The 18999-nt window shown below is 41.8% G+C and overlaps 1 protein-coding gene across 1 annotated transcript; it reads right to left on the bottom strand.

Moving 5' to 3' along the window:
* Positions 1–439: 439 nt before the first annotated feature.
* Cldn1 (claudin 1) lies at positions 440–15002 on the bottom strand. Its single transcript, XM_040751013.1, has 4 exons — positions 14555–15002; positions 6180–6344; positions 3429–3513; positions 440–1836 (listed from the first exon to the last, which is right to left on the bottom strand). Exons 1-4 carry the CDS (start codon positions 14775–14777, stop codon positions 1674–1676), a joined length of 636 nt encoding a protein of 211 aa, XP_040606947.1. The 5' UTR covers positions 14778–15002; the 3' UTR covers positions 440–1673.
* Between the last annotated feature and the right edge of the window lie 3997 nt (positions 15003–18999).

Here is an 18999-nt window from a genome sequence, read left to right as displayed (position 1 = left end):
TGAGACACTTGTTAAGGAAAGAAACCCAAGCAATAATTTTCCTTTCCAGTTGTTTGAAAACTCACCACAAAACTTATTCACTTAAATTCCTTACTGACTCTACAACATGTTTCCACTCATAAAACCACGTTTGCATGTGTCTCCTCTCGAATCCTGTGACATAGGCATGGCAGGAGTTAATGAACTCATTGTGAAGGTGTAGCAATACATTTAGGGCAGCCAAGTGAGTCAGTCATTAAGTGATAGCACCGAGATTCAAATCGAGGTCTCAAAATGTCAATGTCAACACCCTTTCCATTGCATCATCTTCTCGGCTGAAGGGCCTTTCCTACAGATTAGAATAGTAAGAGTATTTGTCAAAATGAAAGCACCAAGCAGAGGCCAGGCACACTAAGGGGGAAGAAGTAGGCTCATGAGAAAAGAAAGATACAGAGCAGTGTGAAGGCTTGTGTGTAGATTTTATTCAGTGACTTCAAAACTGCTAATTGAGGAAGGAAAAACACTACTTAGGCATATTTCATGTTCAAAGAATGAGAGTCATATCAACTAATTAATACTCACATTACCTCTACCAGCTGGTTAAGTGTAATTATCCCAATTTGACAGATGGGAAAAGAGGTATAAAGACTGTAAATTGCTCACAGCTACAGAGAGAATATTTGTCACTACATTATCACTCCTGCAAGTCTAGCACTTTGTGCAGATAAACAGACCACACCTCTCTGGGAAGAGCTAAACCATACGATAATTATACGTGAGAAAGGAAGATAGCTGAGGAGGGAAGAAAAATAATGTAGTTTGCAGGCTATGGAATTGTGAATAGGTACCTGAAAAATGCAATCAATAAAACTGTTCCAACAACAGGGTTAGCAGTACTGCCACTCAGTGAAACAAATATTTTCAGAGCAAACAAGAAGGCTACAGACCAAAGTGCAAGGACTGTCTGGGAAGGTAGGCTGAAACACATCACCTATCCAGAAGATTTGCTCTCACAGCTCAGAAATGGAAGAGCTAAGTGATTTGTGCTTGCTTTAAACTTCAAGTGTGGCCTGTGAAATTCGTTATTAGATTCAGGAGTTAGAAACAAAAAAGCAATTGTTAGAGTAAAACAAAATTTAAATATGTTGTTGTGAAGAATACATATGGGAAAAGGGACAAAATTTGAGTCGATAAGGAAGTTTGCTCTTATGGAAAGGACTCTAAATGCTGATCAAAGAGGTGATATTTGACAGATCATATATGGTAATAGAGAAAAAGAAAAATATATTAGTAGGCTTATTTACTCACTATGTGATTGTATGTATTTTAGAGTCATTTTAAGTATACTTGTACCAATATAAGGAGAATAAGAGGTTTTTAACTGTCTATGTTTTAATAGAAAATATGTATATATACATATTTATACACACTTAAGGAGCACCCTTCCCCCATTTGAGTGTGATTACTCAGTGGGAAGTAGCAGTTCAAATGCAAAGGCTTCCTTCCCGTACTCAGGAAAGATGGTAAGGCACAGCCAGGCCCCCTCATAGTCACAGGGATGTATAAAAATATGTTTCCTTTTGTTATGCCACAGTTCAGATAACCATAGTCAACAGCTTAAGGCCTCAATGTGAATACTAGTTTCAATGTCCATTTCGTATTTGCTTCCGCAGGTTCTCTTCTCTTCACCTCTGTCACACGTAGTCTTTCCCACTAGAAGGTGTTGGCTTGGGATAAGGCCGTGGTGTTGGGTAAGAGGTTGTTTTCCGGGGACAAGAGCAAGAAAGTAGGGCACCTCCCAGGAGGCAAAGGGAGGCAGCAGCCCAGCCAGTGAAGAGGGCCTGACCAAATTCATACCTGAAAGAAGAGACAGCAACATGCTGCTATTAGGATCATTGGCAAAAGAAAATCTAATAACCCCCATGATCCCTCAGGAGCTGCTGCTTGTGAGCACATGAAATAGTGTTTATGCTGTAATTATCAATCATTTGCAGCATCACATCAGCAATACAACATGTAAAACACCAGTTTAATTACACAAGGATTTCCAAAGACCTTTCGAAGCAACGAGGCTTGGAAAGGATGTTTAGACACGTGAGAAGGGAGGACTGGGCCACAGTCCCAGGTTATTGCTTATGAAGTCTACTACCCTCAAATAGTAATCATCTCTGTAACAAAACTTATTAGTGATCTGATAGCTTAGTTAAAGTAAAATATAAAATTTAGATTTTGAAAGAAAAGCAACTGAATATTCCTGGGCTGATTCCAGGTAGGCCAGGTGGACACATTAAGCCACATTCTTGGAATGAGAAACCCGTGACTGACTATGGACATCACACAGAGAAAAGGGCTGTCTGTAGAAGTCACAGTCCTGATGCAAGCTCAACCGCTGCTGCTCTGGACCAGCAGCTTTCCTCACCCCCATGGTTTCCTCCCTCGAAGCACACTGTCTTACTTGCTTCCTTGGGGGGTGTTCAGGGTAATGTGCCATTATAAGACAACAAGTACCCAGAGCCTGGCAATTTATAAAATGCTTTCTCATGTGATCCTAGTATTATTACTCTGCTGAAAATGTGGTCCACTGAGCTCCAGCAGTTTCTATCCCTACATCATAAATCTTACAGGATGGGCTAGGCTCCAACAACTGCTGTAGCCTATGTTCTTCTGTCTGTGGGTGACGGTAAAAAAACACACATTTATCTCTGCAAACACTGAGATTTTTCATCTGCTCACCCTAGCACTCACAAACAGTAATTACGTCTCAACATTCTAGCTTTGAATGTAGTTATTAAACTTTATAGATGGGAAGACAGTGAGACAATAAGCCTTGTCCCTGATCAAAGAGCATTGTTACCTGAGAGCCAAGACTCAGGTTCTGAACTTGCAAAACTTGAACTATTAAAGAAAGGTGGCCCTTGTAAAGTCAATTTTATAGTAGTAATGGAACACAAAATTTTAAAGTGGCATCTGAATGTACTAGAAAAATACATCATGTCTTCAAGTGGAAACTATTGAGAATGAAGCACTATTTGTTAACCACTATGGTGCTTCTATTTTTTTTTCCAAAAAATCATGGACATATATATTAGTTACAAGTTATCATAGGTAATAGCAACATCATAATGCATTTCAAGAAGAACATGTCCAATATGCTAGTATATTTGTTCATATGTGGGGAAGGAAAAAGATGTGATATATTGTTGGCCTGAATCCAGCTAGAACATTTCTCCTTTGAAGTGCATTTTGTCAGCAGTACTGGCTGTTAAAGCGATTATCCAATTCATTTTAACATGAGTCACAGGTCATTTAAACTATTTGCAAGTTTGACATAAATTTCCATACAATTCTTAAAAGCACATCTGAGAAACTAAGGCACTGGCAGGCGTCTGCTGAAGACAAAAAGGGTTGTTTTTCAGAGAATGAGTTATTTTATGCATGACTAGCATTACCTGGCATTGACGGGGGTCATGGGGTCATAGAATTCTTGAACAATTCTATTTCCATACCATGCTGTGGCTACTAAAATCGCCAGACCTACAGAAATTCAAAGCAAAGTCATTAATCACGATGGGGCACTGAGCACAAAAAAGCACAGACTATTAAACCCAATTGTACTCTATAAGAATTGAAACCTCATCAAGAGTGCAGACATTTTATTTTATTGTTGTGGAAATCAATTTGACTTAGATATGATTTATTCCAACTGTCCTGCAAAAAATTACAAAGAAATTAGATTGAAGCTGGGCCTAGATTTTGCTATTTATGACATCTTATTTATTTATAGTCCAAGGCCACTGACACAAATACTGTTCTTCAGGAACCCAAATGGTCCATTCTTTTCAAAACCTCTGGCAAAGGTTCTGCAGTGCTATAGTTTAGTGTATGAAGCTAGTTTTGAAAAAAAATTTGTTCACATTAGCAGAGAGCTGCTTACAAAGGGTAAGATGAAAATCCTCCTTCATTCTTCTTGACAAATTTAAAATTGATTTTTAGGCTTGGGTCCAGCAGCAAAACCAGAGCTAGCTATCACAGGAAGTAAACCTCACAGAATGAGCCAGAACATCCAGATTCTTCTTGTCCCAGGTTTAAGGCAATATCTGGTTAGGTGACACACTGGACTGATCTATATAAGTGAACTCGATTGTTCATGATATTTTGTAATCAATAATGGAAGGAAATGCCACTCATTCCAGTGTTTCTATGATGTCTAAATTAAAGAATTTATTTTTATCCAAAGAGATAATTGTCCAAAGATACAAACTTTCAAGTAGAAAATAAGAATAAGTTTGAGAGATTTCTTTTATAAAGTAGTGACTTCAGGGCCCTAAAAAATACTAAAGAGTGCACTAGGGAGGCAGAGACAGGTGGTTCTGTGTGAGTTCAAAGCCAGCCTGAAGTACAGAGTTAGTTCGAGGAAAGCCAGAGTTGCACAAAGAAACCTGTCTTGAAAAACAAGAGAATAGAAGGAGGAGGAGAAGAAGAATAAATGCTATATAGTGGTTGAAAAGTGTTATTCCAACAGAAATAATATTTGAGGCAAAACATACATACAGCTTAATTTATCCATCCACATTTCAAAATACCATGATTCATATAATAAATTCACATAAAACTGTCAAATCTAAAACTAATAAAAAAACAAGTAGTTTCTTTTTATAGTATTTGATGGTATGTAAGATCATTCTGGCTGTCTGTGCAAACTGATCATGTACATGCTCTTCAACTGGCCACCTGGACTCCTGAGGCTGTCCTGGATTGCACTGAGAAACATGTTCATCTGTGGTATTTATGGGAATCATGGGGATGGCTATGGTACAATACAATATAGTCTTTGATGTAAAGTTAGAAATTAGGAATAAAAATTTGTTTATGCCTTTCAGGTAGGAGCTAATTGGTGTTTGGACAAAGTGAGCATCTGGTCACTTTAACCATATCATCTTTAGCAAAATGTCATGCTCTGTCTCTATTACTGGCTAAGTCCACAAACTATGCTTGTTATAAGGCCCCCGCCAGTCTTATGCCAACAAGGGAAATAAAGAGGTAAAATCTAATTCTCATTTTTAATAGCAATATAACCAATGTAATAGATTATTACATACATATAACACATGAGAGCTATACAATAGTCTATTGCTCAACCTATGTATTATATAGTGTCTACATAAGAAAATGATCAATAGCATATCTACAATATAATAGCTGTCATACTTAAAATATCCATAGAAAATTCTGAAATGGTGTCCATCATTTAGATTTCTTTGTTCCTCAGACATATATCCTAACATGTCAGTCAACATGAGTAAAGCAGAAAATGAATTTCTTTTCTGTGCAACACATAGCCTATTTTGTCAACAATTTTTAAATCCTTTTCTGCAGTTTTCTTCTTTAGCTTGGCTAACCGTATACCCTACCTTGTCAATATTCCACCTGCTACACTCCAGTGGACCTATCTTCTCTCTGATCCATCGGTACATCATATTTATTGTAGAATTAGCTCTACCCATTACCTTTATCTTTCTCTACTGTCTCCAATCTCATCTTTCCCAATCCAGTATCATTCTCATATTATTCACATTTTCTCGGTCTTCCTTATGTTCTGTACCTAGATATACTGAAACACTTTATTAACATTTTCTAAGTTTCTTTATAATGTGGTGTGTGTGTGTGTGTAGAGAGAGAGAGAGAGAGAGAGAGAGAGAGAGAGAGAGAGAGAGGGAGAGAGAGAGAGAGAGAGAGAGAGAGAGAGAGAGAGAGAGAGAGAGAGAGAGAGAGAGAGAGAGAGAGAGAGAGAGAGAGAGAGAGACTCTCATGTTGGGAATCACAGCCATGTACCACCATTGCCAAACAGAATATTCTGAATCACATGAAATCGTCCAGACTCTTTTTGCTAAGTATCAGACATCTTTCTGAATCTGAAGAGACTGGGTCTAAGAAACAAGTGGGCACTCGAGTCTTTCATGGTTGTACATGACAAAAGTGCCCACAAGTCAGCTTGTCATTTGATTTTTACTGAGAACATGAGAGTCAACTGACTGTAAGATCCTGGCAGCATCTGTAAAGTATCTTACAGATGATAAGATACTTAAAAGCTTTCCAAGTACAATGAATCTACCATAAACTAAAGAAACTAACCACGAGAAAACTAGACTTCAAACCACACCTGAGAAAATAGGTATGGGAGAAGGAGGAGCCTCTCTTACCGGAAGTGATAAAGATCACGCCACCAATGACAGCCATCCACATCTTCTGCACCTCATCGTCTTCCAAGCACTTCATGCACTTCATGCCAATGGTGGCCACAAAGATTGCGATCAGTCCCAGAAGGATGCCAATTACCATCAAGGCACGGGTTGCCTGCAAAGTACCTGAGAGAAAACGTTCAGGACATGTAAAAATCCTGCCTGGACAGTAGGAGAAGAGTGGTGGGTGATGAAATATATTTCAGTGTTCTTCCGGAGGAAGAAAAGTGAACAAGGATTCCAAAGGTCAAAGAACTGTAGGGACACTTCTCCTGTACCCACCAGAATGGTTGCTATGGAGATGGGTAGAGAGTCAGAGAAATGGCTAGGACTTCAGTTATTAAACTCAAAATCACCTGAAAAAATAATTAATGAACCAGCTGAATAGGGTCTCACTGAATCGAATATATAATCATTACTACCTGGGTATTTAGATTCTGAACTAACAGTCATGTTATTCTTAATGGTCACCATTTCTAATTACATGGCTCAAAATACATTTTTAGTACTAGTCACTTGTTTTAGACTACAATCTTTAACCTTCATTTAAAAAGTGAATATGGATGACAAATGACATTTTCAGAGATCATTGTGGCTAGATAATCAACATTTTTCCACCGGTTATGAGAAGTTGAGTAGGGAAGCATACAACCTTCTAGGACATTGATGTTAAGACAATCTTTAAGGCGGTAACTTGGAGCATAGTGGTAGATTCATAGAAAATGACATCATCAGTTTTTAAAACTAGAAAATCTTCATGTTATAAAGTCAGAGATAATAACCCCAACTTGTATTTCTCAGGTTTCTGCCAATTTCTAAAGTCCCTGAACCTATCTTTGTTGTGTAATGTTATTATCACCAGACACAGGATCAGGTTTGAGAGACTGAGTCAGTGTATCTTCTAAGGAATAAAAACTGAGAGCCCACATTAGGGTATAACAATATAGGGTGTTTGTGTGAGGGAGGTACACTGGTTAGGAGAGCTTAAATTACAGATTCATTTCTTCTTTCAACTGAACATCATCCTCTTACTTACAGCCTTAATACCTGAATGGTAGGTTGTATATGGAAATATTTACCATCTCAACAAACTAGGATCTTGGAAAAACTACCTAAGATTATTTAGAGCAATGTCAGTATTTTATGAAATATGAGGATGACATCTCTACTCAGTGAGTAAGAACAGGTCGCTGCTTGTTGGTCTTCACAGGTGACTATGATGATGACAGCCCCAGTACTTACTTAATGTGTATACAGGATCTTCACGTGTTCAAGACTGAGCAGTTAGGTTACCAATCTCAATTCCACAAGAACACCTCTGGAACACCATGCCATTTTCACTGATACCCATTTTTATCTTTGTTATCACAATCGATGGCAGAATTACTCTAATTCCTCTCTAAATCATATCCAATGTGTTTTCACAGTATTTTGGTGATATTTGGCAGCAGTTTTTACTCTTTTCAACAAAATGCAAAACAGTACGCTCTCTGCTTCTTGCTCCATATTCATCTGCTCATAAGTAGGCAGTAAGCTGATATGCACACCTCTCTTGTACTGAATGCAGGGCTCCAGGGTGCCAAAGGAACAACAGGACTAAAGCTATGTTCCACACCTGCGGCTTTACTAGGAACTAAAGCTGTTCACATGACCAGCAGAAAGCTTTCTGTGGAATTGCAAACCCTGCTGTGGTATAAAGGGGAAAGTCCCGAGGACTCTCAGGTAAGGTGTTCACTTCCTTCTGATTTATCAGCAGTAGTTGCAAGGGCAGCTATTTCCTTACTAGGAAAATGAAAAACTAGATGATTATGTTCTTATAAAACACAGATTTGAGATTTGGTTCCAATGTTCAGCTCAGAAGATTCTGTAGTCAAATAAAGGAATCCATGTGTCTGGAAGAGAGCTGACCTCTCCTGCTGGTTTGCCCAGGCTACTCTATACTTTAAATGAAAAATCCGGCATCCTAAGTCGGCCCCAGATCCTGAGTAAACTGGGGCAACTGGTTATCCTATATATAAATGACATGGTGGGAAGTGCAATGACATTTAACAAGGTTGGCAGAAAGCACACACACATATATGTGCATGTATGTATATATAAAACACATATGCAGACATAGGCAGACATACACACATACACATATACCATATACATTAAAGTTTTATTAGCCACAGTCAGCAGTTCAGAGTCTATTCCAAATGTAATGAGAAGTCATTGGAGGATCCTAAGGCGGGGTGACCTGACTCTTACCCTGAGTGAAGGAACAATATAATTAGAAAACACTAATATTACAGTAGCCCTTCACAGAGGTATACAGCCTCTTTGGTCTCAGACACCTCCTCTTTATTTTGTCACAATTCATTTATTTATCATCTCTCTATGGATTACTTCTCTTGGTGTCTTTGATATCTCTGGAACTTTGGCCTGTTACACAGCTCCCACTCCCACTTAGTTCATATAATAGTCATTCTAATCCCTCATGAAGTCAAAGCACAGGCCACCAGCCCCACAAGTGTGAGCATTGGGCACAAGACATCCTTCAGGAGGAGCCTCCTGAGCATCCGTCTCAAGGACTAAGTTTATGAAACATCTGATTTTCTATTCAAGGAACACCCAAGTATAGCCTGTGGACCTGCCACCTACCTCCGTTTACAATCATCAAATGTGCACAAAATTTTCATCTGTGCTTCACACCATTATATTTTTATTTTTTATTTACTCCTTTGGCAAAGTTAAAGGTAACTGACAGATATTCTAGCCCATGCTTACTAATAAGCCTACAATGCTTTCTTTTCTTATAGAACAGTGTCCAACACACAGACATGGAGCCCAAGGACAATATATTTTGTAACTACACAGCCATAGAGATGAGGGGCCTTATGTTCATTTTAAAACATGATAAAGTAGTACAAAGTAAGCAACATTTTCCTTTTACACCCAGAAGCCATAGAGTTATGAGTTATCCTCTGTTTTATATTAGACTGGCATCAAATGGAGACATCAGATAACTATTTTTTTTTTTTGAGACAAGGGTTTTTCTGTATTGTTTTGGAAGCTGTCCTGGAACTCTCTCTGTACACAAGGCTGGCCTCAAATTCACAGAGAACTGCCTGCCTCTGCCTCCTGAGTGCTGGGATTAAAGGCCACCAAAGCCTGGCGACATCAGATGACTCTTAACCATAATGATATGTGCAGAAAGTATAAAAATAATACAAACTTTCTCACACACCATAGACAATGGTGGAAAATTGCAACATCTTGAAAGCTTACTAGCTTGGCACAGTGAGGCAAAGAAACTATTATTTTAAGGTTGTGACTATTTTGTGTGAAGATCCATTCTAAACTGGAGTTTTCAGCTTGCCTAGGTGAATTTTTTCCCAATGAAGGCCTTGTGGAAGCCATTTGAGTGAGAGCAGTAGGTGTGACCTGCTGCCCTTGGAGGGCTTCCATCTGAAGTGCTGCTCACACTTCCTGACCAGCCACCGGCATCATCCCATCTGTTCTTAGCAGCTGGGACTAGAAGGATGCCTTTGCTCTTCAGAACGGCTATGTGAGATAGAAAGCACATACTTATGTTAAGCTAAATCTTCAAGATCATACTTATCTGACAGACACCTCTTTGAAGGTCTGATGATGCTAAAGTTTTGGTGTGTAAAAGCTATTGAAGTTAGGCTACAAAATGCTAGAAATTCATTGCAGAGGGAAAAGCTGGACTTTTCCTCTTAACTTGACAGAGTTTTTTAAGTCCTCTATTCAATAAGCTCTTGTGATGGTGTTTTACTTTCTTTCTCTCACCAAAATGAGGAAGACAGAACATAGAAATTGCTAGTGAAATATGAAAGCTGCAAAATAATATTTGGAGCAGAAATAAATCCATATACTATTGCACTACACCTAGTAGCACTTACATTTCTTTCTTGGCCCTTTAAATTTGTAACTAGCTTTATAACATTTTAACTAAAGGTGTGTGTGGAAAACCTGGCTAGCAAATTTTAGAAAAGTTACACTATTGTTTCTGAGCATTATCCGGCAGTAAACAGGAAGGCTGCCTTTTAATTACACTCAGCCAGATTGAAAATCTGCAGCTTAAAGACCCCCTAAGGAGTTCTCACCACTTTCAACCTGAAAGCATAATTAAAAAAATACTTACAAAGATCTCTACTTATAAGAAATGAGTTAGACACTATCCTTCTACTACCGTTATTTTAATCAAAGTTTGCAAAGACAAGCATAGACAGGCAGGGATTTATTTTCCCCCTAAACTTTAAAGACATGTTCTCCAAGCAGGAGAATCCCCATAAGTACTTGGCTCTGCACTATACCCTATTACCATCCCTACCCTATGTTTCATATATCATGAGCAAGCCAGATTTTAATGGTATTTCTGCCCTCACACAGTCCTAATACATCTCAGGGGATAAATAAAATAACCGCCTGCTGTGTGTCTAGGGCAAAAATGCCCTTTCTTTTTCGCAAGTAAATGAGCTCATGTGGACTGCCAGAGTACGGTGCTATGGAGTTTTTTATTATTATGGCTTTCACTTTACCAGTGTTCCATGTTTCACAAGTGCCTTCACTGTTGCATTTCTGTTCCACCTGTGCATGAACTAGTGGGCTAAGTGTGCCGGCAGCACGTAAGTTCGAGCTGTGGTCAAAGTGGTTCGGGAGGATGAGAGCTTGGTATCTCTCAGGGAATCCTGAGAAGTTTCGCCACCTTTTTTATTTTAAAAGCATAACATTCATTTTTTAAAAATAGCTGAGTATTAAATGCATGTCCTGCATTACTGTTTCCATGTTTTGTTTTGTTTTTTAGTAAAATGCAATTGCATCATTTTCCACTGTCCTTTCCTCTTCCTTTCAACCTCTCGTGCTCACTCCTCGCCTCAAACAACTTTTTCCATGACGTTTAATTATCACTCTGATCTAGGAAACCTGTGCTACGTCTCTTGCTTTTTTTCATTTAGTCACTGAAGTTACTAACAAAGAAAGCTGATAGTGGCTAGAGTCTTCGCTGGGCCAGGCTCAGGTTTGCTGAGTGGGCCTTTGATTCGTCCCTCTTTTCCTCTTACTCTGCTCTGTTTTCCAAGTGCTGAAGCCACCTTAGTCTAGGGAGACAAGCAGCTCTCCCTGGAGAGTGCAAATTGGAGCAGGAACTCAACGTGTTTTCACTTTGAGCCTTGACTCTGGCTTCATTTTTGTCTTACTCTTCACACCCATGACTTTTTTGAATGTTCACTCTTAGCACCATAAAGGAGTCCGGAGAAGCCTGAGTGGCTGCTGTCCTTTCTGCCTGGGCCGCACACACAGACATCCAAGTCAGTGATTTTGCTCCCCCGATGGAGCCTGACATCATGGTGAGAGTGCTGAGAAACCTCATGACAACCAATACTCATTAAGCACACCTCCACACATGTGGATTCATGCAGAGCAAGTTCAACAGGCTGGGGTAGCTTATAAACAAATTACAGAAGTTCAGGGCTAGATGAGACTTAAAGAGAGTCTAGCATAACCTCCCATTTGTCTGGTGCTTGGATCTTCAGAACAGCATTCCTACAAAAATGCTTACTTCTTCTCTGCTTTGATACCTCCCAACATGCAGCCTCCTGGGAAAACCCCGTCTTCGAACACTGCTGACTATTGGAGTGAAGCAAACAGAAGCAGTTAGCTAAACAGGCAACTGGCTTCCCACAATGCTGGGAATTCAAACAAAACCAAGGGAGATGTGGAAAGGTGATCAAGAAAAGACCACCAGAACTGCACCCAGCCCTTTCCTTTGTATGTCTAAATTTCAGCTGCAAGGGTCATCACTCTAGATAAATAGCACATGTGGGTGTATGGAAATAGTCTTGGCTGTTATTGGCCATAATGCACAGTGTAACAATTGTTTCTCCAGGAAATTTACCAGCTACATTTTCACAAACTGTTTGGCCAAAACTACATACAATATAGTCTCTTTCAGCTGTGTACATGGGCTCTCCATCTGGTGTAATAATACTGCTTCGTGCACATTTTGTGTAAAGGTCATTCGGTTTTCACAACTGATACCCAGATACAACAGAAGCAGCAGCCTGGGATGTCTTGTTACAAAACACTGACACACTCTATCTTTATACTTAGGTGAGGTGGCTTTGCTGTCAAAGCTTGGAGCACAATTTTAGGAGCCATGCCTCTCACCTCAAAGCATCCCTTCACAAGGCACACACCACACACACACACACACACACACACACACACACACACACACACACACACAGAATGAACCTTTTCATCTCCAGGCGTGAGGGAACTACACCAAAACCAGCCAGTGAATCACCAACCAGATCCCTTCATCGAGTGGGCGTGAACACCACTGCTCAGGTGCAGAAACAGAGACAAGTTTTCTGGGCCTGGTCCAAAAGCACCTAGTGAGTGAATCATTGCTCAGCTGGGAGAGAAGACATGAGTTAAGGCTCACGCTTCTGAGAATTGGTTTGGACATAGAGGCTCCTGGACTCCATTTTGAATAAACTATGGCTTTAACGAAAATAGAAAACAGAAGCTGTTCTCCACTAAGCAAATCAACAAACAGGCAGTTTCTGAAAATGCTTGTGAGGGAAGGATATTTACTACTTTTGTCACACTTTTTAAGAACTATAACTATATTAGCAAGGAATACATTATAATAATACATTTCATGTAGTATTCTGGGTAGGGATGGCATGGGCATTTGGTGCATGGACCATTACTCTATCCAGCCATTTGTTTGAAGACTTCCAACCTGATAAAATGAAGTATTTGGCTTAGAAGAACAGAAGTGGCAGGGAAGCACTCTGGACTTGCCTATAACACATCTCACCTGCCAGCCCTACAGTACAGTGCGGGCCTGGAACCATTTCCTTAAATTCATTTATCTTTCTGCCAGTATGTTCCTTATTTCCCAGTTGTTAACACCCCCGAGTGTATCCAGGAGGGTAATAAGCAACGCACACTCACCAAATTTATAGATTACCTTTGGTACAGGGATCCAGATGTGGAAACAAAACCACATTGGCTAACTAAATTCTACAGGTACTCGGGGTGTCGAGCTGATTTGTGGCAGTTCTCACAACTGTAAAGGGAAGTGCATTTGCTGGGGGTAGATGAAGAACCCTGGTAGGATGGAGACAATGCCAGCACTGTTGACTCTAGTATTGACAGAGGACTGTGGGACAGCTTTGTTTAGGAAAAGACTAAGGGAGGTCTTCCTGTGAACTAAAGGGCAGGACAGACTCACAGGACACAAGGAGGAGAGAACAGCCATGAGTGACACTACCTAGGTGGGAATTTTTTTCTTTTTTTTTCTAGATAGACAGTTATTTTTTTTATTTTCCAGTTTAAATTTAGATAAGAAACGAGGTTGCTTCAAAAGTCAGTTCCAGAATTTAACAGCTCCTTGATAAAGCACTCAACAGTTTATCTAAACGTGAACAGGAAGGCATTTTACCACCTGCTTCTCCAGGACCTGCAGAAATTCTGAAGTCTATATTCTCCTTTCCCACTTCATACATGAGGGGCCATCCTCCATTCCGTGGAGATGGCTTTGCGGGAGGGAAAACATGAGAAGACCCCTTCTCCCTCCTCCCAACCTTCTTCCCAGCCAGTATCTGCCGCTGTGAGTGACACCCACGACGCTGCCTTCTGTATGCCCTTGCTCTTTTCATTCTGGCCTGGTTATTCAGAACGGTTCTTCTCTGTGAGTCCCCTCCCCACGTGCCGCCAGCCTTCTTGTTCTAAACTTGTACTGCACACGCTGCCTCTTCTGGAGACCCGAGGCTGGAAAGCCAACCTTGGGTGGGAATCTCAAGAGGTTCTTCAAGGAGGAAAAGCCAAAAGACCCAAAGATTTAACCTTAGCTGCACTTAGGAAACAACACGAGACAAGAGTCAGAAAGTCCCTTATTTGATGTTTCTGGAACTGAATTCACTTAACTTTGAAGGCTTGAAAACCTACCCAAAGTGTACCATTTTCTTGCCCAAACACTATTAGAATGTGCAGGAAAGGCCCAAAAAGTTCAAATTCCACTGTGGTCTCCCTTCTCCCATTCTCCACCCACCCTGATTGGAATTTGAGGCTAAATCACACCCAGAAGGGCAGAAGGTGCCAAGCAGGGACTTAAAAGGCAAATCTAGGGCTTTGACCTGAGGCCCGGGTTCTTTCTGCTTTCTCATGACAGAGCACATGCTCAGAAGCCTTGACCAACCTAGAGAGGGTACAGGACAGATAACAGGGGCTCCGAGGTCTGAGACCTGGGCGGGGGGGTCGGGGGCGGCAATGGGGAGAGGGTTGTGAGGGGTGAGGAGTTGGGGGAGTGCACTCACTGTTCAGATTCAGCAAGGAGTCGAAGACTTTGCATTGTATCTGTCCGGTGCTTTGCGAAACGCAGGACATCCACAGTCCCTCGTAGATGGCCTGGGCGGTCACGATGTTGTCCCCAGCATAGGAGTAAATCTTCCACTGGGGAAGGGCAGTGCTGACGATGGAGCCGATCCATCCCAGCGAGGCCAGGATGAAGCCCAACAGCTGTAGCCCCGCGTTGGCCATGGCTCTGTCCAAGGCTCTCGTGCGGGCTTAGTGGCAGGTGCAGAAAGCGGAGTTTTGCAAGGTGCGCACCTGGGCTCCCGAAGGTGGCAGGGTGGTCGTCGAGCAAGTTATTGCTAGGACCCCTGCTCCCTGTGCGGCTGCGGGCGAGGCTCCTGGCTTCTGGTCCGTGTCAGCTGCCCGCGGAATCTGGAAGCGAGAAGTGGCAGAGTTCTCTGAAATGCAGAACCGCCCGGCGCTGAGATTTAAAGCAGCTCCGCCCCTCCCGGCATGCAGCTCCCTCTGGCGGTTTCGCGGCCAAGTCCCCACGAGGAGCGCTGGGTCTTTGCAGGCCACCTCACCAGAGGTGGGGGATGTCCTGTGGGCTATCTGGGGACGACCTGAAGAGAAATCAGACATTTCTTCCTCTCATTTCCCTGCTAGCTCTTGATAAGCATTTTCTTCATTTCACTCCGTAGTTAACACAAAAATTACTGTGTTTGTGTATAAATACTAAAAGAATGCATGAAGATGAAAGGGGGGGGGATCCAGAAACCGATTTTCACTTTTAAAATATTCCCAGTTTTCTGTTCATGAACACTTCTAACTTCGTTCTCCCGTACTCCCTCTACCTCGGACACCTTTCCTCTTGTTTGATTAGCTTCCTCTCTCTTTGGGCAGGGGTGGGGTGGGGTGGGGTGCTCTGTTCCCTTTTACTTTTCAAGATCTACTAGGACCCCCTGCTTTCTCCCAGAGGCCTCGGAGATCTTGACACTTTATAAATTAGAGAAATGTTACCCAGAGTGTCACAAGACAAGTTTCTAGCATATCCAGGACTTAGTCTCCAATTCGGTGCACTTCCCAGTACAAATTCAGCTGAAGTTTTTATCTTCCCTTTGAAAATGTCTCCCACTATGCCCTACACACCCCTACATTTTCCTTAAAGCAATTTGCTTAGCATAGCAACTCCTTATCTGAGCCTGACTAGGGACAAGTTATCAGATGGAATTCAGCAAATTCACCAAACAGTTCCTCCCAGGTGAAGGAGGAAGCAGGGCCTGGGCTGGGCCTCTGGACCCAGCAGTGGTGGGTATGTCCCCTCCTCTGGCTTTGCTCTAGGCAGTCTCTAGCCACCTCCCAGGGTCTCCAAGGCTCTCTTGTTTGTTGTTGCTCAGAAGTCCACATTGTGGTTGAGAATAATTAAAATGTTTTCTCCGTTGTTATTTTGTACTTGGTGTGAGTATGGTGGGAAGAGAAGCTGCTAAAAAGGGAGCTTGAAGTCAGAAATAAACAAATGAAGAAGAAACAGGGGATGCCTGTGCATGCTAAGGAAACTGCAATCTTGCCAGGAGGAAGAAACGGTGGAAACGGAACCAAGGAAAAAGTCCTACCACCCTCAATGCCAGCTGGTTGTTCTTTTCAGACCTGCTTTGTCAATGCTTAGGGATAAAGACCTGGTATGCTCGGGAACTTAGGGAACTGCGATGACAGCTGAGGAGCTTAATTAGGAGATAGTAAGATTAAAACAAGTGCTGTCCTCCCAGCTTTTCCAAAAACGCAAGGAGTCTCCAAGTAAGATCTGTAGGCACAGCTGTATCAGACTCGTGCTGCAGGCTCTGGGTCTGTGATTTCGGAGGAGTATTCTCCTGGTGTCTGTTGTCTGCAGGGCAGATGAAATGTCAATCATGCTGTGGATATACCCAGAAGACCCACCCCGTGTGAGTCTCAGTGAGTCAATTTCTGCTGCCAGTTTTTTTTCAGAGTCATTTTAAAAAACAAGATGGGAATTCGTTTAATTCATTTGTGCTGTACCCCTTTAAGCCTACATTAGGACCCATTTCTATCAAACTGCAATTGACATGGCGGCAAGGATTCTGTTTTGTTTTGTTTTGTTTTGTTTTTAATCCAGGTCTGTGCAAGACTGGTTATTTCACTGCCCACAACTGTGTTTGGAAGGCTGCCTGTGGTGAGCTTCCCACTCCAAGGCTCTGTGCTCACCTCGACGGCCTAATCCTGTCTCGCTTTCTGTCCCTATCCTCAGAGCAGCAGCAGATGACATAATAGCTCACCTTAAATCCATTAATTTGAGAAGAAAAACAACCCACAGACATCAGTGTTTCATATATGAAGCATAAATAATAAAAGCAATAACACAGTCTCAAAGATTCTAGACAGGCCACCAGTGGTAAAGTAAAATCCCCAGTGCTGCCACACAAAAGTCAGCCATGTGCATGCAAACTATCCCTTTGTCTCTGCCTCAGTTTTGCAGTCAGTAAAAGCAGGGGCTGACTTCTCAGTGGTCACCTGTCTACGGGGAACACCTGTGAGCCACACAAGTCAAGTGCTATGCACCATCTCTTCAGAGCTACCTTACCTCCATGCCAAGGGAACAGAGTCAGGTGACATTGCTTACCCAAGGATAGTATTTGGTAACACACAGTGTTGACACCCACTTACATCTCTGCTCTGGAGCACAGTTCTTGAACTGGTGCCCTGTATTTCTCCATAAGTACCAGGCACACTGAGGACAAGTGGCTTATCCCTCCACACCCTTTTGTGGTTTTTGGTCCAGACAGTGAGAGATGCTCTGCTCTGTGATAGTCCCCTCCTGGAGTGTCCTGAGTTCCTACATGGAGGCTTGATGGTGCTGCTGAGGCAGAAATGTATGAGCTAAGAGCAAAGAGCCCAGCAGGGATTCCACAGTGATGACACTGAGAGCCAGCAGGAGAGAGACACATACAGATGGAAACAAGAGACCAACCATGCTGAAGAGAATACTGACAAAGTAAGACAGTCCCCAAAAGCCTTTGGAATGCAAAACATGCACTTAGAGATGATGGGTGTTCAGATTCACTTTACATTGGTTTGGGGAGTAAAGACAGAATAGATAGACACAAAACTGAACAATCTGCTATGTCAAAAATAATCATAGAAACAGCTGACCTGACAAAGGTTAACTCTTGAATCCCAGACATCAGCCTGGGAATCCAGCATGGGATTGATCAAGACCCCCCTGAATATGGGTGTCAGTGAGGAGGCCTAGGTAATCTATTGAGCCTTGGGCAGTAGATCAGTACTCATCCCGAGTATACAAATGGACTTTGGGCTCCCATCCAACAATGTGAGATTCACTCTCACCCTGAACTCTTGGGGGAGGGTCTAGGCCCTGCCCTGGATGAAATGACAGACTATGGACACCCCCATGGAGGGCCTCATCCTCCCTGGGGAAATGAGAGGATAATGGGGGGGTTGGGGGGCGGGCAAGGGAGGAAGGGAGGGAAAGGGAGAGGGACCTGGAACTGACTTGTGAAGCAACCTTGTTTATAATCTAAATTTAAACTTAAAAATAAATAATAAAATAAATAAATAAAAATAATCATAGTTCAAATACGATAATATAGCATGAAGTCTGGTGTTAGAACATGAAGGTTACTAACACTACAAACCATTGGCCTGTGTCTAAGGACACCTTAAAATAGTTTGAAACTGTAGCATTTGAGAGGGTAAGTGGAGAGTTGCAGTTAAAAAAGTATCAGCTGCTTGTGATATGTAGTTAGATGTACATATATTATTCTAGGGTTGACCACATGGATTCCTTACTGGGTAGAACTGCTTTCTCCAACTCTCAGTATTCCTCAGTTGCCTGAAGTTCTTTATTCAGGATTGGAGCTCCCATGGGTGCTCCCCACTTCATGCTAATATGTTGGCTGGTGTTGCCTTTGTTCAGGCAGGTCTTGTTTAGGCAGCCATGTTGTTGAGACTTCATGGTTGTAGCTATCCTGGCATTTCTAGAAGGTGCAGTCTCACAGTTGATATCCCATTCCTCTGGTTTTTACAGTTGTTCTGTCCCCTCTTCTGCAATGTCTCCTGAGCATTAGGTTCAGAAGTTGTTTGTAGATAGAACAGTTGGGGCTGGGGACCACACAATCACTTGTTCTTATAAGGGGGAGGAGGTGCATGAAAGGGGGCTGGAGGAGGAAAGGGAAAAGGAGAGTGATGTAATTATATTTTTACTTCAAAAATGTTTCTAAAACACCAACTTTGTGAACCTGATGCACTTATTAGGGGAATTGAGAAATTCACACATCATTGCTCTCTTTTCTATGAATCAAAGTCTAGGGTTGTGGTGGGTATTGAAAAGACAGATACATGCAAATTGCCTAGCATATGGGAAAGAAATATGAAATGGCAGTTATTATTATCTACACAGATCAGATTCCCTGTACTGTCTCATCCTGTCATTTGC

The sequence above is a fragment of the Mesocricetus auratus genome, unplaced genomic scaffold (genome assembly GCF_017639785.1).
Source record: "Mesocricetus auratus isolate SY011 unplaced genomic scaffold, BCM_Maur_2.0 Super-Scaffold_100008, whole genome shotgun sequence".
Classification (NCBI taxonomy): Eukaryota; Metazoa; Chordata; class Mammalia; order Rodentia; family Cricetidae; genus Mesocricetus; species Mesocricetus auratus.
Note: the sequence above shows the minus strand (reverse complement) of the source record. Positions and strands in the feature narration are given on the sequence as shown.